This window comes from Tachyglossus aculeatus, chromosome 2, assembly GCF_015852505.1.
Source record: "Tachyglossus aculeatus isolate mTacAcu1 chromosome 2, mTacAcu1.pri, whole genome shotgun sequence".
Lineage (NCBI taxonomy): Eukaryota > Metazoa > Chordata > Mammalia > Monotremata > Tachyglossidae > Tachyglossus > Tachyglossus aculeatus.
The window spans coordinates 151,553,550-151,573,485 of record NC_052067.1 but is presented as its reverse complement, the minus strand read 5'-3'; the positions used below and the strand labels follow the sequence as shown (position 1 = coordinate 151,573,485).

The following is a 19,936-nucleotide window of genomic DNA, read 5'->3' as shown; positions in this document are numbered from 1 at the left end:
CTGGGGAGGAATTTTAAAGGAAAGTAAATACGTTATGTAAGCCTGGGAGCATTCAGATGGTCACTGCATTTTTGTTCTCTGGACTCTGCTGAATTTTAAGTAGGAGCCTATAGCACTTTATGTTAATCTCAGCTTTTTAGGAGATGGGGAAAATACATATTCTTTCCATTTTATGGCCAGGTATCTAATAGAGGAAAAAAGATGTTAAACACACTATGATTTAAAGTGAAAAAGCTTCAATGGGGAAGAGAATGAAACAAGTGGTTAAAATCAAACTTACAAATTCTCTGCTTATTCTCCTTCCCCACGAGCCCCGGAGCTTTGAGCTTTGGCTAGACCGTCAAACTTTGGAGATGGAAGACTTGATGGGAAATTTGGGAGCCACTGCCGACCCATCAAACGAGGAGACTAGAGAGCACCCTGTCCCGAAACCAAATCTAGATTTGTTACTCCTTGCCTTCAGTTTGCTACAGAAAATTTAAATTGGAGAGTGTGGGCGGATAGTTCCACCACTAATTAAGACTGTGCCGACTCTGGTGAAATCGAGGCCATCTGGGTCCAGACACTATTCCAGCCATTATTCAAATTAGCATAAAACTGGGTGGTGAACAAGGAATGATGCTAATAAAGATCAAAACCGTTCCTGCTGGCACATAGGTTGGGTTACTGCTCGTGTTTGATGAGTAAAACTCTACAAAAATGTAATAGCTGTTCATTGGGAGGGTCTTGAGGTAAGGGAAGTGTGGATTGAGGGCAACCCGCCAATAATCTGCCTTTAAAGCCTTACCTTTATTGTTCTATTCTTTAAATCTCTGCGGGAGCACTAAAATCAGTTCCTTCAATCCGAGGACCAAGCTCATCGTCAGCCATTCCCAAGGAGAGACTCCATCATTGTCGTTATCCTGGGAGGAGCTGCTCTCAAACAGTAAAAGAGACCGGTTTGAATTCCACATACTGTCCCCAGTTATTTCCAGGTGTTCCTTCCTTTAAGGTCCCAAAATCTGGTCCTTGAAGTGGAAGAAATCAGTGACTCAAGATAATGCCAGTTCATAATAATTGTATTTGTTAAGTGCTTCCTATGTGCCAGGCACTGTACTAAGCGCTGGGCGTAGATGCAAGATAATCGGGTCAGACGCAGTCCCTGCCCCACATAGTGCTCATAGTGTTAATCCCCATTTTACAAATGAGGGCCAGAGAAGTGAAGTGACTTGCCCAAGGTCGCACAGCAGATGAGTGGCAGAGCCGGGATTGGAACTCACGTCCTTCTGACCCACTAGGCCATGCTGCTTCTCAACAAATACCACAGTTGTTATTATAATACCTTGTTTTTGGATGGCCCTTTTAGTTTTTCAAGTGCTTTCACACCAATTATCTCATTGGAGAAGCAGCTTGGCTTAGTGGAAAGGGCATGGGCTTTGGAGTCAGACGTCATGGGTTCAAATCCCGGCTCCACCGTCAGCTGTGTGACTTTGGGCAAGTCACTTAACTTCTCTGGGCCTCAGTTACCTCATCTGTAAAATGGGGATTGAAACTGTGAGCCCCCCCGCATGGGACAACCTGATCACCTTGTAAGCTCCCCAGTGCTTAGAACAGTGCTTTGCACATAGTAAGCGCTTAACAAATACCATCATCATTATTATTATTATTTTATCTTCAAAATCCCTATGAGGTTGGGAGATGTGGGTATTACCCTTACCAGACAGAGGAGAACACTGGGATATGGAGAGAGCAATCAGTCAAGGGTATTTATTGGCATGTACCAACAAAATACAAGTATTATTTACTGAGCACTTACTGTGAGCACAGCACTGAACTGAGCACTGGAAGAATGCTAATCCCAGTTCTGCCATTTACCTATTTTGTGACCTTGGCCAAGTCAATTCACTTCTCTGTGGCTTAGTTATCTCATCTGTGGGGATTAAGGCTGAGCCCCACAGGGGCCATGGATCATTCCCATCTTGATAATCCTGTGGCTACCCCAGTGCTTAGTATAGTTCCTGGCACATTCGTTCGTTCGTTCATTCATTCATTCAATTGTATTTATTGAGCACTTACCGTGTGCAAATTATTGTACTAAGCACTTGGGAGAGTACAAAGTAACAACAGACACATTCCTGCCCACAACAAGCACACAGTCTAGAGGGGGAGACAGACAGTAATATAAATTAACAATCAATCAATCAATCAATTGTATTTATTGAGCGCTTACTATGTGCAGAGCACTGTACTAAGCGCTTGGGAAGTACAAATTGGCATCACATAGAGACAGTCCCTACCCAACAGTGGGCTCACAGTCTAAAAGGGGGAGACAGAGAACAGAACCAAACATACCAACAAAATAAAATAAGTAGGATAGAAATGTACAAGTAAAATAAATAAATAAATAGATAAATAGAGTAATAAATATGTACAACCATATATACATATATACAGGTGCTGTGGGGAAGGGAAGGAGGTAAGACGGGAGGATGGAGAGGGGGACGAGGGGGAGAGAAAAGAAGGGGATTAACAAAAGATATATACAACACATAGTAAGTGCTTATCAAATACCATGAAAAAAAAATCGAGTTGGTACACAGGATCCCTGCTCCTAAGGAGCATACAGATTAAACAATTGAATTGCCCAAGGTCTCACAGGATGTCTGTCTCCTGAATCTTAACCCTAGCTCACACTGCTTCTCTATTGAATAATTTTAATAATTCGGGCCAACCACAGAAAATCCCATTCTCCCATTTGTACTTCTTGGGAAGTACATATTCCCAAGTGCTGAGTACAGTGCTCTGCACATAGTAAGCGCTCAATAAATACGATTGATGATGATGATGATTCTCCCAGTGAGCACCTAAAATGACTTCCCAGTAATAAATGAGAAGGCGGAAAGGACGTTCCAGACTCTAGGGAACCGCTTTTCTGCCAAGTTGGCTGGCTCTACAAAATAGATAGAGCACTGCTGTGCGAAATGATTCCTCGATGGTCTGCAACGAGTTAACGCTCCTCCTGACGTGATGGATCTGGGGTCGGGGTTTTGAAGAAAATACTGTCAAAGTAGCACAAACGGTCCTGCGGTGACTGATGCTAACGGCTTCGGAAGTATATATTTGAGTTTTACGATTGCCTGAAAACTCTGACTCGGGGAAGAGAAATGCCGGCTCCGACTCTGGCCGTCAAAGCAAGCTGTCGACGCTTGATCCGCAATTCACAGCCCCCATGAATCGGAAAACCGGGGCCCAGCCGTCCGGCCACAGAACGTAAATTACGTCGGAAGTGAGCCCGCCCGTCGGTCAGTTCTCCGGTAAGCTCCCAGAGGAAGGACGCACGGCCCCTCCTTAGCTGCTGTTTTGAGGTGAGCCATTCAAATCCATCTCCCAGGAGCTCTGAAATACCTCTATTCCAATCAATCAATCAATCAATCAATCGTATTTATTGAGCACTTACTGTGTGCAGAGCACTGTACTAAGCACTTGGGAAGTACAAGTTGGCAACATATACAGTCCCTACCCAACAGTGGGCTCACAGTCTAAAAGACTGTCCTTGAACAGTCTGTCCTTGAACCTTAGGGAAGCAGAGTGGCCTAGTGGAAAGAGCCTAGAGGACCTGGGTTCAAATCCTGCCTCTGTCCTGGTCTGTTGTGTGACCTTGAGTGAGTCACTGAACTGCTCTGTGCCTAAGTCCCCTCATCTATAAAACTCCATCTTTCTTAGACTGTGAGCCCTAATTATTTTGTATCTACCCAAGCACTCGGTACAGTGCTTGGCATATAGCAAGTGTTTATTATTATTATTATTAATAATAATAACCTCTAGCCTCATTCATAATACCACCTTGTTTTTCAATGGCACTTTTATTTTTTCCAGTGCTTTCACACCTATTATCTCACTTTATCCTCAGAATCCCTGTCAGGTAGGGAGATGCAGGTATTACTCTTTTAGACTGTGAGCCCACTGTTGGGTAGGGACTGGCTCTATATGTTGCCAATTTGTACTTCCCAAGCGCTTAGTACAGTGCTCTGCACACAGTAAGCACTCAATAAATACGATTGATGATGATGATGATTACTCTTCCCATCTTGTATCTCCCCCTGCACTTACAACTCGGTACATAGAAACAGCAGAGCTCAGTGGACAGAGCATGGCTTGGGCAATTCACTTAGCTTCTCTTTGCCTCAGTTACGTCATCTGTAAAATGGGGATTAAAACTCTAAGCCCTATGTGGCACAGGGATTGTGTCTGACCTGATTATCTTGTATCTACCCCAGTGCTTAGTCCAGTCCCTGGCACATAGTTAAGTGCTTAATGATGATGGTATCCATTAATAATAATAATAATGACGGCATTTATTAAGCACTTACTATGTGCAAAGCACTGTTCTAAGGACCGGGGAGGTTACAAGGTGATCAGGTTGTCCCTCGGGGGGCTCACAGTCTTAATCCCCATTTTACAGATGAGGTAGCTGAGGCCCAGAGAAGTGAAGTGACTTGCCCAAAGTCACACAGCTGACAATTGGCGGAGCCGGGGTTTGAACCCATGACCTCTGACTCCAAAGCCCGGGCTCTTTCCACTGAGCCACGCTGCTTACTATGTGTCAAGCACTGTTCTAAGTGCTAGATAATAATAATAATAATAATAATAATAATAATAATAATAATAATAATAACAACAGTATTTGTTAAGTACTTACTGTGTGCCAGGCACTGTACTAAGCACTGGGGTGGAGACAAGCAAATTGGGTTGGACACAGTCCCTGTCCCACATATGGCTCACAGTCTCAGACAGGTTCGCAAAGCCTAACCAGTCAATTGACGGTATTTATTGAGCGCATACTATGTGCAGAGCGCTCAACTAAGTGCTTGGGAGAGCAGACCACAAATATACTTTTAACTAGCCCTGCCTCCTCCTAGGAAGCATGAATGAATAAAAATAATAAATGAATGAATAAATAAATAAAACTAGCAACAGCCGGCTACTCGAGATCAATTGAACTGATGGATAGCTCTACGCTAGCCCACTCTACAAGTGTTTTCTGTGGCCCAATAGTCGAATTAAAAAAGACAAACGTTCCCATTAATCTTGCAGGTAAAATTGCTTTTAGGACAATAAACCTGATGCAATGTGGCAGCAACAGAAGGAATCCAGGACTGCTATAATGAGAGGAAGCATAATCAATTTTTATTGACTTTATGGAATGCTTTAACATTAAAAAATCTAAAAGGAAAGCTTCAAACTACACATGAACATATTTTTAATATGAAATAGCAAATATAGAGAACATTAGTGGAGAGTTTTCTTCCAAAAAACTGAGAAACTCCCCTCTCCTAAAGACATTTTAAAAAAGAGTGCTTTTTGCGAGAAGTACGCAGATTACGCGTTTAAACACACCTACCTTAAAAACCATCTTTCTGGGCGATCTTTTCCTACGTTTGACACTGATCTCCTATAGCAATATTCTTCACTACTACCTACAATACGGAGCATGACCTATTTCAGGCGGAGATATAAGGTGGTTTATGTCATTCAGACTTGTGGGAACAAACAACTTTTCGAATTAGGCAATCCACTGAAAATACTTCTTGTCACACGTATAAAACCAATTGCAACAGGCCCAATCCTACAGAGGAGGAAGAACCTCCCTGAATATGCCAGACCCCAAGGGTGCGGGTGAGGGAGAAAAAGTGACAGCAGAAAAATAGGAGGAGGTAGGAGAGGTAGGGAAGCAGCATGGCCTAGTGGAAAAGGCCTGGACACGCGAGTCAGAGGACCTGGGTTCGAATCCCGGCTCTGCCATTTACCTGCTGTGTGACCTTGGATAAATCACTTGACTTCTCTGTGCCTCAGTTTCCTCAGTTGCAAAATGGGGATTCAATCCTTACGAATACTCACACCCATGTGGGATTGGAGCTGTGTCTGACCTGACTGACTTGTATCTACTCCAGTGCTTCGACCAGTGTTTGATGCATAGCAAGCTCTTAAAAATACCATTAAAAATAGAGAAGGGAGAGGAAGAAAAGAAGGGAGAAGGAAGAGAAAGGGAGGGGGAGTCATAATAACAATAATACTACTAATAATGGCATTTGTTAAGCGCTTACTATGTGCAAAGCTTTGTTCTAGGCACGCTAGGGGGGGATACAAGGTGATCAGGTTGTCCCACGTGGGGCTCACAGTTTTCATCCCCGTTTTACAGACGAGGTAACTGAAGCCCAGAGAAGTTAAGTGACTTGCCCAAAGGCACACAGCTGACGATCTCTGGTGAGCTGTTTTCAGTTTAGGCCTGGTGGGTTTGAGTTTTGTGGTTTGGGTGATGAAGTGTCAAAGACTTCCCTGTGGGGAAAGGAAAAAGCAAGTTGGACTTGGAACACTGGGGGCAACCCAGGCTTTATTATTACTATTATTACTATCCAAGAACTCTCCCTCTTCAGGGTATGTGTGTCGGGGGGTTGGGGAGGGAGGAAGGGTGGTTCTACCAATTTGGAGAGGAGCTGGGGGAAGCCCAGAACTCCAAGGTCTTCCTGTTTTGCACTGTTCTCTCCTTAGTGCCCACTTTGAGCACCGTGCAGGCTCCCAGTAAGTTAAGTTCCTGTCCCTGCTGGGTCATCGCCCCCTCACACCTTCCTCAAGCCGCAGGGCTGGGCCACAGGCTCTTCCCGGCCCCGCCGGCCACCCAACTGGCCAATACTCCCGGAGTTGTCGCCCACCATTCCTGCCCAGCCCTGCTGCAGTTGCTATCAGCTGCGGTGCCACCCAGACAGCCAACCCACAGTCACCAGGACGCTTCCTCAGAATGGCTTCGAAGCCTTACTGAAGACACATCTCCTCCAAGAGGCCTTCCCTGACTAAGCCCCACTTCCCTCTTCTCCCCCTCCCTTCTACATCACCCTCACTCCCTTTATTCACAGCCTGTCCCAGTCCCATAGCACTTATGTACACATTTGGAATCTATTTCTATTAATGTCCGTCTCCCCCTCTATCAATCAATCGTATTTATTGAGCGCTTACTGCGTGCAGAGCACTGTAAGCTCACTGTGGGCAGGGAATGCGTCTGTTTATTGTTCTATCGTACTCTCCTTCGTGCTTAGTACAGCGCTCTGCACACAGTAAGCGCTCTGACTGACTGAACGGTATCGCCAGGCAGGGACGGTGCCCAGTGGCACTGAACAGCTTGTCCTTACAGGGGCGAGAGGAGCCCTGCAGTCTGTCTCCCCCTTTTAGACTGTGAGCCCACTGTTGGGTAGGGACTGTCTTTATATGTTGCCAACTTGTACTTCCCAAGCGCCTAGTACAGTGCTCTGCACACAGTAAGCGCTCAATAAATACGATTGATCGATTGATTGATTGGTGAGGACGTCGGGAACCCATCGGGCCGGGTGCAAAATTAGGAGTGGAGGATGAAAGGCAATTAGACATTCCGGGGAAACTGCGCTAATTAAGACCAAATGAGCATAAAGTCCTAAATGAAAATCTGTGCGTGCATGGGTATGTACGTTCATACGTGCTCGTTCTGGGTGTTTCTGGGGTGTACCGGTTGGCCTGGGGGACAGCAGGAAATTAAGGTTTAACCACCCTCTTGGGAACCAGGTGAGAGGTGGCTTAAGTGAGGCTCCCCATCCCACCCAAAAAGCCGTGGGGGTGACCGACGGCCCCCCGGTCCCTACCAAGTCGGCCTGTCCCTTCGGCCCGGAGTGCTGTTTCCCACCCTAGTCTATGGGTTCTCGCTCATCCCAGAGTCCGTAGGAGTCCTCCAGGCAGAGTGCAGCCATGCTCTTCATAGAACTGGGTTCCCTGTCCCTACACCTGGAGAAGCAGCTTGGAGTTGAGGGCTAGTGGCACCTGGAGAGGAGGAGGTACTCCCTCTCTGAGGAGGAACGGTCATGGTAGTAAAGAGGGTTACCCCTCTGAAGAGGCGTCTCAAAGAGTCCAAGTAGCGTAGTCTGCGGGGGCGGGGGGAGTGAGTGACTTGTCGCATCTTTTGTCCCTCCCAAAACATCTGCAAACCTAAGAAGTTTGTGATCCACTGTCCTGAGCACCTAAAGGGACTAATTCGCTTCTCAGGGGCCTCCTTCCCGGGGACAGACCTACTGGACCTAAGAAAGTTCACTTCTGTACCAAAGGCACAATTAACTTTTCTTGTCTGCCTAAATGTTTGACAGGTCTTAATAATAACAATTAGACATTCCAGGGAAACCTCACGAATTCAGACAAAATTGATAGTCCAAGTTGAAAATCTTTGTGTGTGCGTGGACACGTGTATGTATGTGTGTGTGTTTTTAGGCTGGATGTTTCTGCAGGTCTGTCATGTTATACTTGTCTCTAGGTAAGATCGGATGACAAGAAGCATTCCAGGCCTCCCGGCGCCCCTCTTCCCGACCCTGCTTCTGAATAATCACTTGTGATCCCGAAGATTAAATGAGGTTTTGATAACTGCAGCGGAGAGCAATGCTTTCTACTTCAAATGTAAACCTACTGCTCTTCTTCAGGGGCAGAGAAGGTAAAGGAAACAAGGATAAAGTTCCTTGTCTGGATGCTGGATTCTTGGGATCCAAATTTATGAGGTTTTTTTAACCATCAGTGAGGTTAAAAATTCTGCTGGCGGCAGAATTCGGGGTGGGAGGGTTCTGCCCCAATAATACCATTTCTTCCATTTTTAGCAATTCTTTATTGCAACAATGAAAGGTCTTTAAAACTATCTGACTCACAAATGTTAAAAGTACTTAAAAAAAACTAGGCAATTTATCCAGAGCACTTCTTCCCAGGACTAGAAACTGGAACTTTAAAAATATCACTCACCTTCCAAACCACTTCTCAAGAGAATCATGTTCTCAGTTGAGTAACCTCTAGCAGATTAATGTAGGGATGTTACAAGCAAGAAAGCCTAGAATGCATTCACTATCCCATATTACTCTTGATATAGAACTTGCTTTGGGTAGTTCTTAGGAAGGTATTTTTCATACTGATTTTCAATTATAAAATAAACCAGTTACCATGCTGTTCAATCCTGGGGAATACTGGTCTCCAGAATTATTCCTATCAACATGAATTCAATCAGAATGAATGAGAAATTTCAAAGCCACGGACACCAACAAAAAACCAAAAATCAACCTGGGATCATTTAAAGCACTGGTTATCTTCCAAGTCTGTTGGCATGTAAGAAAATTAAAATATTTTAAGGGTTTATGTCATACAATCAAGGATAACAATTCCAATAAATCTCTTCTTCAGGAGCAGGGTAAAGGCTCCCAACACTTACACTGGGGACTGTATTGGATCATTCAATATTAAAATTAAACAGCTTCCAACTTCTAATGGAAATATAGCTCAAAACCACCCACTAACCGTGCTAAGCACATTCAGATCCGTGGGACACAATCTAGAAATGATTACCGCCCTACTGTAGAATTGCAGAATAAGAATAAGTTTTGAAATTTGCCTTCCAGAAATAAGCTTTTAAAAAATGCAGCGAAGAAAGAAAAAAGGAAGCCCAGGACTTTACCCTCATATTGTGGCCACAGGAGAGGCTCCCCTCAAGGTCCAGAGCAAAGATGCAGTCCATTAAATACCTCGGGTTACTTTCGCTATGCGTCAGTAGGAGATTTCTTGTCTTCAGAGAAAACGATAAAGCACGCTCCCTTCCGCTTCGGAAAGAGCTCCACTAAAAAGGCTCTGTGAAATCTTGGTGGGCAGAATCATAGTCCTGAATGAAATGCTTCAATTCTTCGATGCATCGCTCGCCGATCTCGTGCAGATTCTGCCTCAGGGCAAACTGCACGCACTTTTCTAGCGAAGGATCTTTGTCGATCAGCATCTTCACAACCATCCCAAAGGTTTCACAGTCTTGTCGGTACACCTGGAAGTCGGAAGTATTTCAAAGAACGTGATGAGTGGAAAAGAAAGAAAAAAAGGCATCCTTACCCACTCAAGGAAAGGCTATCGGCGCACCAGAAACAGCAGGAAGCAAACAGTAGTTCAAAGGATCGAACACAAAGTGCAGGTGAACTGCACTGTCGCCTGGGTGTGTGTGGGTAGGGGGGCTGCCACGTCCCCTGCTCTGCTAGTTTAGATGTTTACAAGATTAAGGGCAGCTACAATTCTCCACCCATGGCTCCGAGGCCAGCTGGTTTGAGGGGCAGGCCTATGTTGACCAGGTGCCACCCAGCTCCTACCTGAAGCTCTGATCCCCGGTTTGTCCCTATCTGGCATTCAATCCAAGCTGTTTATTTAGTGCTTAGTGTGTGCAGCACCTATCAGGGATGCACCTGGAGAGTTTCCAATACTCCTCCCAGTCTCAACTACTCAAGCAGAGGCCTATCCTAGCTTGGGCAGTGGCTAGCGAGTGGAAGGCAATCTGCCACAAGTCCGAACTCAGCTGCGCTGGGCAGCAGCGGCATGGGAGAGAGTCGAGGGCGGAGATTCAAGTTGAATGCGTGGAAGAAGGCAATACCACTTCTCTATTTTTACCAAGAAAACTCTACAGATCTATCAATCAATCAATCGTATTTATTGAGCACTTACTGTGTGCACAGCACTGTACTAAGCGCTTGGGAAGTACAAGTTGGCAACATATAGAGATAGTCCCTACCCAACAGTGGGCTCACAGTCTAAAAGGGGGAGACAGAGAACAAAACCAAACACACTAACAAAATAAAATAAATAGAATAGATATGTACAAGTAAAATAAATACAGTAATAAATATGTACAAACATATATACATATATACAGGTGCTGTGGGGAAGGGAAGGAGGTAAGATGGGGGGATGGAGAGGGGGACGAGGGGGAGAGGAAGGAAGGGGCTCAGTCTGGGAAGGCCTCCTGGAGGAGGTGAGCTCTCAGTAGGGCCTTGAAGGGAGGAAGAGAGCTAGCTTGGCGGAGGGGCAGAGGGAGGGCATTCCAGGCCCGGGGGATGACGTGGGCCGGGGGTCGATGGCGGGACAGGTGAGAACGAGGTACGGTGAGGAGATTAGCGGCGGAGGAGCGGAGGGTGCGGGCTGGGCTGGAGAAGGAGAGAAGGGAGGTGAGGTAGGAGGGGGCGAGGTGATGGACAGCCTTGAAGCCCAGGGTGAGGAGTTTCTGCCTGATGCGCAGATTGATTGGTAGCCACTGGAGATTTTTGAGGAGGGGAGTAACATGCCCAGAGCGTTTCTGGACAAAGACAATCCGGGCAGCAGCAGCATGAAGTATGAAGGATCTACTACCAGAACTACTGCAGATGAAGGTGGGGCATTCTGGGAGAGACGTGTCCACGGTGTCGCTATGTGTCGGACACGACTCCACGGCATAAGACAACAACAAGTGTGTGCACAGCACTGTTACTGTACAATATATCAGAGTTGATAGGCACATTCCCTGCCCACAACAAGATAACAGTCTGGGGCGGGGAGACAAGCATTAACATAAATAAATGGCCTGTTATTGGGCAGCGATTGCCTCTATCTGTTGCTGAATTGTACTTTCCAAGCACTTAGTATAATACTCTGCACACAGTAAGTGCTCAATAAATACAATTGTTTGAAATACATAAGACATTAATATGAGTAAATGGCTCATATATTCAATTGCGAGAAGCATTGTGGCTTAGTGAAAAGAGCATGGGCCTGGGACTCAGACGATCTGGGTTCTAATCCCTGCTCCAAAGTCTTCTGAGTGATCTTGGGCAAGTCACTTCACTTCTCTCTGCTTCATTACCTCATCTGTAAAATAAGGATTAAGAGTGTGAGCCGCAGTGGGACATGAACTGGATCCAACCGGATTAGCCTGTATCCACCCCAGCATCTAGAACAGTGCCTGGCGCATAGTAAGCGCTTGACAAATACCATTTTAAAAAATTCAGATATGTACATAAGTGGATTTGTCACAGATTTCAGTGACCCACGGTTGGGGCAGTGAACTACTTCTTTGGACAGTCATTTTTTTTAAGTGATATTTTTTCATGGCATTTATTAAGCACTGTACTAAGCGCCGGGGCAGATACAAGCTAATCAGTCCATGTCCCATATGGGGCTCACAGTCTTAATCCCCATTTTACAGATGAAGACACTGAGGCAAAAGAATTTAAATGACTTGCCCATGGTCACACAGCACACAAGTGGTGGAGCTGGGATTATACTGGGGAACAGAGCAAAAAGGTGGGCCTATATTTGACTGTCAAGAAAACAAAGATGGTGACAACTGAAAGTTTTAACACTTGTAGTGGTCGGAGAGAAGATTGAAATAGTTGACAATTTTTCTCTCCTGGGATCGATAAAGGAAATAGTAGCCAAGAAATACTCGGAAGATTAATGTTAGGAAGACGTGCTATGAAGAGCCTGGAAAAGGTCATGAAATGTGCTGATTTAACTACTGCCACAGAAATACAAACTGTCAACTCCATGGTGTTTCCAGCGAAATGTATGGATCCTAAAGCTGGACAGTGAAAAAACAGGATAGAGTCTTTAGAAATGTGGTGCTGTAGAAGGCTTTTGCGAATACCATGGACTGCCCGAAAGACAAACAAATGGATTTTGGAGCAAATTAAACCAAAGTGGTCTTTGGAAGGCCAAATGACTCGACTTGGATTAGCATATTTTGGACACATAATCAGGAGGACTAATTCTCTGGAGATGATGCTAATGCTAGGAAAAGTCCAGGGGAAACGTGGAAGAGGCAGACCAGCGGCTAGATGGATAGAGACCATAACAACAGCGGAAGGCGCAGGCGGCGGCGGGGCTGCCATGGGGGCTCCCGGGGGGAAGATTAACAGGCCCTGGATGGTGATTGATTGACATCCCACACCTTTTCTCCCCGATCTCTGCTTTACCCCTCAGGACCCCAGCTTTTCTGACCCGCTTCTTCCCTGTTGATTTTGGGGGTTTTTTAACCGCAGCCCCCAACCTCGGCCTAAACCAGTTTCTTTATTCTTAGCTTGACTTTTCTCGCCCCCTGCTCCGACCTCATGGAGCCCACACGTGGTGAAAGGAATGAATAATAATGATTACTGTGCTACTTTTCCTTTTTCCTCTTTTTATTACTCTATTATGTACTATTATTACTATTACTTATTAGATTTATTACTCTTTATTTTACTTGTACATATTTACTACTCTATTTTATTAATGATGTGTACATAGCTATAATTCTATTTGTTCTGACAACTGTGACACCTGTCTATATGTTTTGTTTTGTTGTCTATCTCCCCCTTCTAGACTGTGAGCCCACTGTTGGGTAGGGACCGTCTCTATATGTTGCCGACTTGTACTTCCCAAGCGCTTAGTACAGTGCTCTGCACACAATAAGTGCTCAATAAATACAACTGAATGAATGAATGAACAACAATAACAGAAGAACCATTAGAAAGGTTGAGGACTGTAGCAGAGGACAGGACGTTCTGGAGAAAGTATGAATCGGAAACGACTTGACGGCACTGAATAATAATAATAAAAATAATTTATGAGAAGTATTAGAGAAGCAGCTTGGCCTAGTGGATGGAGCATGGGCCCAGGAGTCAGAAGGACTTGGGTTCTAATCCTGGCTCCGCCACGTCTGCTGTGTGTAAACTTCAGTAAGCTGCTTAATTTTTCTCTGCCTCAGTTACCTCATCTGTAAAATGGGGATTAAGACTTTGAGCCCAATGTGGGACAGGGACTGAGCCCAATCTGATTAGCTTGTATATCTACCTTGGCGCTGAGTAAAGTGCCCGGCACAGGGTAAGCACTTAACAAATACTGTATTTTTAAAAAAATACCCTTTTAAATATTATCTGTACTGTGACTTTTTTTCCAAGCCCACTCAGTATCATTTATTGTGCAGGAAGTATGCCATAGAAAGAAATCAGTTTATTATCTGTCCCGAGTATCAGCAAGCAATTGCCTGACAATACTAAAACACAACCATAACGCTTCATGTTAGCTCTCCTCCTCGTGCCACCGAATTCAAATAGACAGGCCTACATACACACAAAAAAGACTCTGAATCTTAACCTCGCTCTTAAAATAGCTCTGTGCTTCGGCATCCACAATACAAACAATTTTCCTCAGCATTGACGGAGTTTACTTAATTAAACTTTACTGGCAGGAAGTCCCTTACTTTTAATTTCAGTGACTCAACTGTGTGGCTAGAATTAATGCTTAATGGAGCCAGAATTGAAATCTGACACTCCACTAAACCAATTTCTACGACGGCATACAGTTCAGACAAAATTACATCTTGGCATTGCAATCGGGCACTCTGAGACTGCTTTAACAAACATAGTTTTCAGAATCAAGCAAAATGCAGTCCCCATGCGAGGAAGTCAGAACTCTTAAGTTTCCTGGCTTTACTGGAGATTATTCCTTACTAAACCAATCAATCCACATAATAACAGTATTCTAACACCCACGTGTGTTCTAACACCAACGATCGGCCTAAGGAGAACAGTTTGTGTGTGGCCTAAATTTCATACGCTATTTTATGGCAATTGTTCAGGATGAGGATAAAGTTACAGTGTATATTAACCTACATATTCTCTAATCTCACTCTGCTATTTTAGCAAAAACCCATCTCTTCCTTTAGTGTATTTACAAAAAGGAAAGCACACCAGAGAAAGTGATGGGTTTTCTGTGAAGCACTCTCTCAAATGGAATGTTCCTCAGTTTAAATTCAAAGCTTAAAGGGACAGGGATATAAAAAAGGGAGCTTGTATGTTTTAAAAATCTATCGGTTATACATTTATTTGGATTATCCTTTTAAAAAAGATGGACACAGCAGCGCTGGGTTTCTGCCTTGAAAACAAGCTTATGAAAGTGTTGAACACTACATATCGTATCTCCTCCCCCAGGGTCAATTTTTAAAAGGCTTTTTTTCAAAATAAATTAGTTTCGGATTAAACAGGAAATAATCGGTTTTATGTTAAAGGAAGGGCCTCACCCTGAAACATTTTATAAATAAAATTTGAAACTGTCAGAAGCCTATTTCCCAAATCTTTTCCACAGTCCACTCAATCCAAAACAGGAAGGGTGCAGTTATCTGTGAAAGGTCTTGTTTGCTTAGGGTCTCTCGGTGGAAATGCAATAATAATCTTCAGATTTGATATCCATAGAACACACAAGGAAGGGGTTTTTTCCAGCTTGGACTTCACCAAAATGGGAATCAGGTTGCAGTGTGGGGGGGGGGGGTTGTTCATTTGAATCTGCAGGGACTGGGTCTGACCTGACTGGGATGTATTTACCCAATGCTTGGCACGGGGCTCGGCACATAGTAAGCGCTCGATACCATAATAGAGGGTACCTACCCAATAATACAAAAATGATGGTGAGCCAACATTCTCCAAGAATATCCTGGTAATGATGATTGCAGAGGATCTGGTGGGGCTGGGCACATAGTAAGCGTTAAACAGATACCACTAATAGAGGGAAGAACTACCACCTACCCAATAATACAAAAATGATGGTGAGAATATCCTGGTAATGATGATTGCGGAGTATCTGGTGTGCCTACAAAGGGGTTGGCTGATTTGGGCTATCCGTTGACTATCTGATGGGGCAAACATAAGAACTTCTTTCCAGTTTGTTTAGGATGAAGAGCAAGCGGGTATAGCGGGTATGATTAAAAGGTATGTCTTTAATGACTGATACCTTGGAAATGACATTATTGGGACACACTGGAAGATTTTAAATTCTGGGTGGTACATTTTTCATAACAAAAAATTCCTAGTGGATAGGGCACAGGGGTGGGAGTCGGAAGGACCTGGGTTCTTATCCTAGCTCCACCACTCATCTGCCGTGTGACCTTGGGCAAGTCACTTAACTTCTCTGTACTTCACTTACCTCATCTGTAAAATGGGTATTAAGACTATGAGCCCCATTGTGTCCAACCTGATTAGCTTGTATCTACCCCTTCAAAGCCCTACTGAGAGCTCACCTCCTCCAGGAAGGCCTTCCCAGACTGAGCCCCCTCCTCATCCCCCTGCCTTACCTCCTTCCCCTCCCCAAAGCACCTGTATATATGTTTGTACATATTTATTACTCTATGTATTTTACTTGTACATATTTATTCTATTTATTTTATTTTGTTAATATGTTTTGTTTTGTTGTCTGTCTCCCCCTTCTAGACTGTGAGCCCGCTGTTGGGTAGGGCCCGTCTCTATATGTTGCCAACTTGTACTTCCCAAGCGCTTAGTACAGTGCTCTGCACCCAGTAAGCGCTCAATAAATATGATTGAATGAATGAATGAATACCCCAGTGCTTAGAAGAGTGCTTGACACACAGTACACGTTTAACAAATGCCATCATTATTTATTATTATTTACTGACTGGGTGCAACACACTGTGTACTGGGCGTTTGGGAAATACAAAACATAGAGGAGTCACGCTCTCTGTCCACGAGGAATCAATCAATCAATCAATCGTATTTACTGAGCGCTTACTGTGTGTAGAGCACTGTTCTAAGCGCTTGGGAAGTACAAGTTGGCAACATATAGAGACAGTCCCTACCCGAGGAACTTGTTCACTTAACAGGGGACACAGACATAAAATATTTACAAGACAATAAACATGTCTACAAAAGTACCAAGGATGGATATGGATAAATTGGGAGTTTTCCTCCCTGACAAATGTTGCTGCCCATGATTTTCCCAGGGAAAAACTACAAATACGAGTTGTGTCTTCTGTAATAAAGTTGTGTTCTTTACAATGTGTATGCAGTTTGTGGCAGCAGACATTTCTGTATAAACATAGCAGCTTTTTAAAGCAAAAGAAAGCAATGCCAATAGCTGCGAGTAAAAATCCACCATTATTAAGTTAACAAAATTTTATTACTGAGTTGATGATAAACCTTAAACATTCTGAAAGTTTAGAGTAACTTCACATGAGTTACTTACCATATTAATGACCTGGGTAAGGTAACTCTAAACTTTCAGCCCCATTTTTTTGGGGGGGGCGAGTGTTGTTGTAAGTTTACCTATTTCTAATGGTCAGGGCAAGTCAATGTAGTGTGAGTTCAATTATCTGGTCCACATATCATTTACTCAATAAGGCAAAAAAGCCCAAGTTTAAATACAAAATACAAAATTTCATGAAATCAATTGGATCACCTTTAATCCTTACTTTTACCAATGAGGGAAACGTTATTATATTAAGAAACAATCACCATAAAGTCAACATAATTCTCCTGCGCTTGAAAGGAGAAGCATTCTTTAATTTTCTTCAAAAGGACTTGTAATTTCTTGTAATTGATTCAAAATCATTTATAGTCCTTTTGAAGAAAATTAAAAGAATGTTTCTCCTTAAAACAGGCCTTGGGGTGCGCTGCTGTGGAAAAAAAATTCTAACAGACTGCCCTGAATGCAGGAATATATTACACTTCTCACAAAAAGGCCATCTTTTGCAAAACTATTGACGACATTAAAGACAGATGCAAGTGTTGCCTCACCATAGAAATACATTCTACCATACTATAAAAGTACACCTTAAAAAAGTAACCTTAAATTTCGACAGGAGAGTTCATCAAAAGTATTTGAGTGCCTAAGCAATGTAAGGGATTGTATTGGAGACTAATAAGTCAATTATTCGCCTCTCCATCTCCACCTCCCCCACCCCTTGCCCCCAATGAGCTGGCCACCTACTTCATCAACAACATTGATACATCAGGTGTGATCTCCTGAAAATCTCCCCTCCCTCTCACCAGTCCCTCCCCTCTTCTGCCTCTTCTTCAACTCTCCCATCTTTCCCAGCAGTATCTCTAGAGGAAATCTGCTTTCTCTCAAAATTCACCCCCTCCGCCTGCACATCCGACCCCATTCCTTCGCACCTCATCAAAACTCTTGCTCCCTCCCTTCTCCCTTCCCTAAATGCCATTTTCAACGGTTCAGCCTTCAATGGCTTCTTCCCCACTGCTTTTAAACATGCCCATATCTCCCCTATCCTAAAAAACACCCTCCTTTGACCTCAAGGCTCCCTCCAGTTATCGCCCATCTCCCCCCTACCATTCTTCTCCAAACTCTTTGAGTGAGCTGTCTACATACAATGCCTCAAGTCCCTCTCCTCCGGTTCCCTCCCTGACCCCCTTCAATCTGGCTTCAGTCCCCTTCACTCAACAGAACCCACTCTCTCAAAGGTCACCAATGATCTTCTTACCAAATTCAATGGCCTCTAGTCCATCCCAATCCTCCTCAACCTCTCTGCTGCTTTGACACTGTCGGACACTTCCTTCTGGAAACATTATCCAACGTCGGCTTTGCTGACACTGTCCTCTGCTGGTTCTCCTCCTATCTCTGATCACTCATTTTCAGTCTCTTTCACAGGCTTCTCCTCTGCCTCCCATTCACTAACTGTAGGTGCCCCTCAAGATTCAGTTCTGGGTCCCCCTTCTTTTCTCCAACCACACCCATTCCCTTGGAAAACTCATTAGTTCACACGGCTTCAACTACCACCTCTAGGCTGAAGACACCCAAATCTACATCTCCAGCCCCGATCTCTCTCCCTCTCTTCAGTATCACATTTTCTCCTGCCTTCAAGACATCTCTATTTGGATGTCCTCCCATCACCTCAAATATAGCTAAACCTGAACTTCTTATCTTCCCACCCAAACCCTGTCCTTCCACTCACTTTCCCATCACTGTTGATCATCAATCATATTTATTGAGCGCTTACTGTGTGCAGGGCACTGTACTAAGCGCTTGGGAAGTACAAATTCTCTTGGGAAGTACAAATTGATGATGGCACCAACATCCTTCCTGTCTCACAAGCCCGTAACCTTGGCATTATCCTTGATTCCTCTCTCTCATTCTACCCACATATTCAAGCCACCACTAAATCCTGTCAGTTCTACCTTCACAACATCACTAAAATCTGCCAATTCCTCTCCATCCAAACTGCTACCAAATTAATGCAAGCATTTATCCTTTCCCACCTTGATTATTGTATCAGCCTCCTTGCTGACCTCCCTGCCTCCTGTCTCTCCCCACTCCAGTCCAGACTCCATTCTGCTGCCCGGATCATTTTCCTTCAAAAACATTCAGACCGTGTTTCCCCGTTCCTCAAAAAACTCCAGTGGTTTCCCACCCACCTCTGCATCAAACAATAACTCCTCACCATTGACTTTAAAACACTCTACCACGTTCCCCCCTCCTACCTCACCTCGCTTCTCTTCTATTACAACCCAGCCAGCACACTTCCTTCCTCTAATACTAGGAACCTTCTCACTGTATCTCGAGCTCGTCTATCTTGCCACCGGCATCTCACCCACAACCTATCTCTGGCCTGGAACTCCCTCCTTTCTCATATCAGATAGATAATTGCTCTCCCCCACTTCAGAGCCTTACTGAAGGCACATCTCCAAGAAGCCTTCCCTGACTAAGCTCTCCTCTCCTCTTCTTCACTCCCTTCTCCCTTTTGCGTTGCCCTGACTTGCTCCCTTTCATTCATTCAATCATATTTATTGAGCGCTTGCTGTGTGCAGAGCACCGTACTAAGCGCTTGGTAAGTTCAAGTCGGCAACATATAGAGACGGTCCCTACCCAACAACGGGCTCACAGTCTAGAAGAGGGAGACAGACAACAAAACATGTAGATAGGGGTCAAAACCGTTAGAATAAATAGAATTATAGCTACATGCACATCACCACAGCACATATGTATGTATCTGTTATTAATTAATTAATTAATTAATCCTTAATGCAAGGGTAAATGGTTGCATTAACTTGGTAGCACTTTGGATGGAGAGGAATTAGCAGATTTTAGTGATGTTGTGAAGGTAGAACTGACAGGATATTAATGCCTGTTTCCCTCTCTAGACTGTGAGCTCACTGTGAGTAGGGAATGTGTCTGTTGTTGTACTGTACTCTCCCAAGAGCTTAGTACAGGGCTTTGCACATGGTAAGTGCTCAATAAATACGTTTGAATGAATGAATAAAGGAACAATTCCTGTCCTCAATAGCCTCTTAAGGGAAAATCAGGACGAACGTACACACAGGAATCATCGACACCACAAACTGCAGGT

The 19,936-nt window shown here is 44.2% G+C and overlaps 1 protein-coding gene across 1 annotated transcript in view; it reads right to left on the bottom strand.

The window, feature by feature from the left end:
* Positions 1 to 7,298: 7,298 nt before the first annotated feature.
* The window catches only part of PPHLN1 (periphilin 1), a 142,311-nt gene continuing 129,673 nt past the window's right edge, over positions 7,299 to 19,936 (bottom strand). Inside the window, exon 10 of the mRNA XM_038772081.1 lies at positions 7,299 to 9,835. Within this exon, the coding sequence (XP_038628009.1) occupies positions 9,641 to 9,835 (195 nt within the window). The 3' untranslated portion in view covers positions 7,299 to 9,640. The remainder of the gene's footprint in view (positions 9,836 to 19,936) is intronic.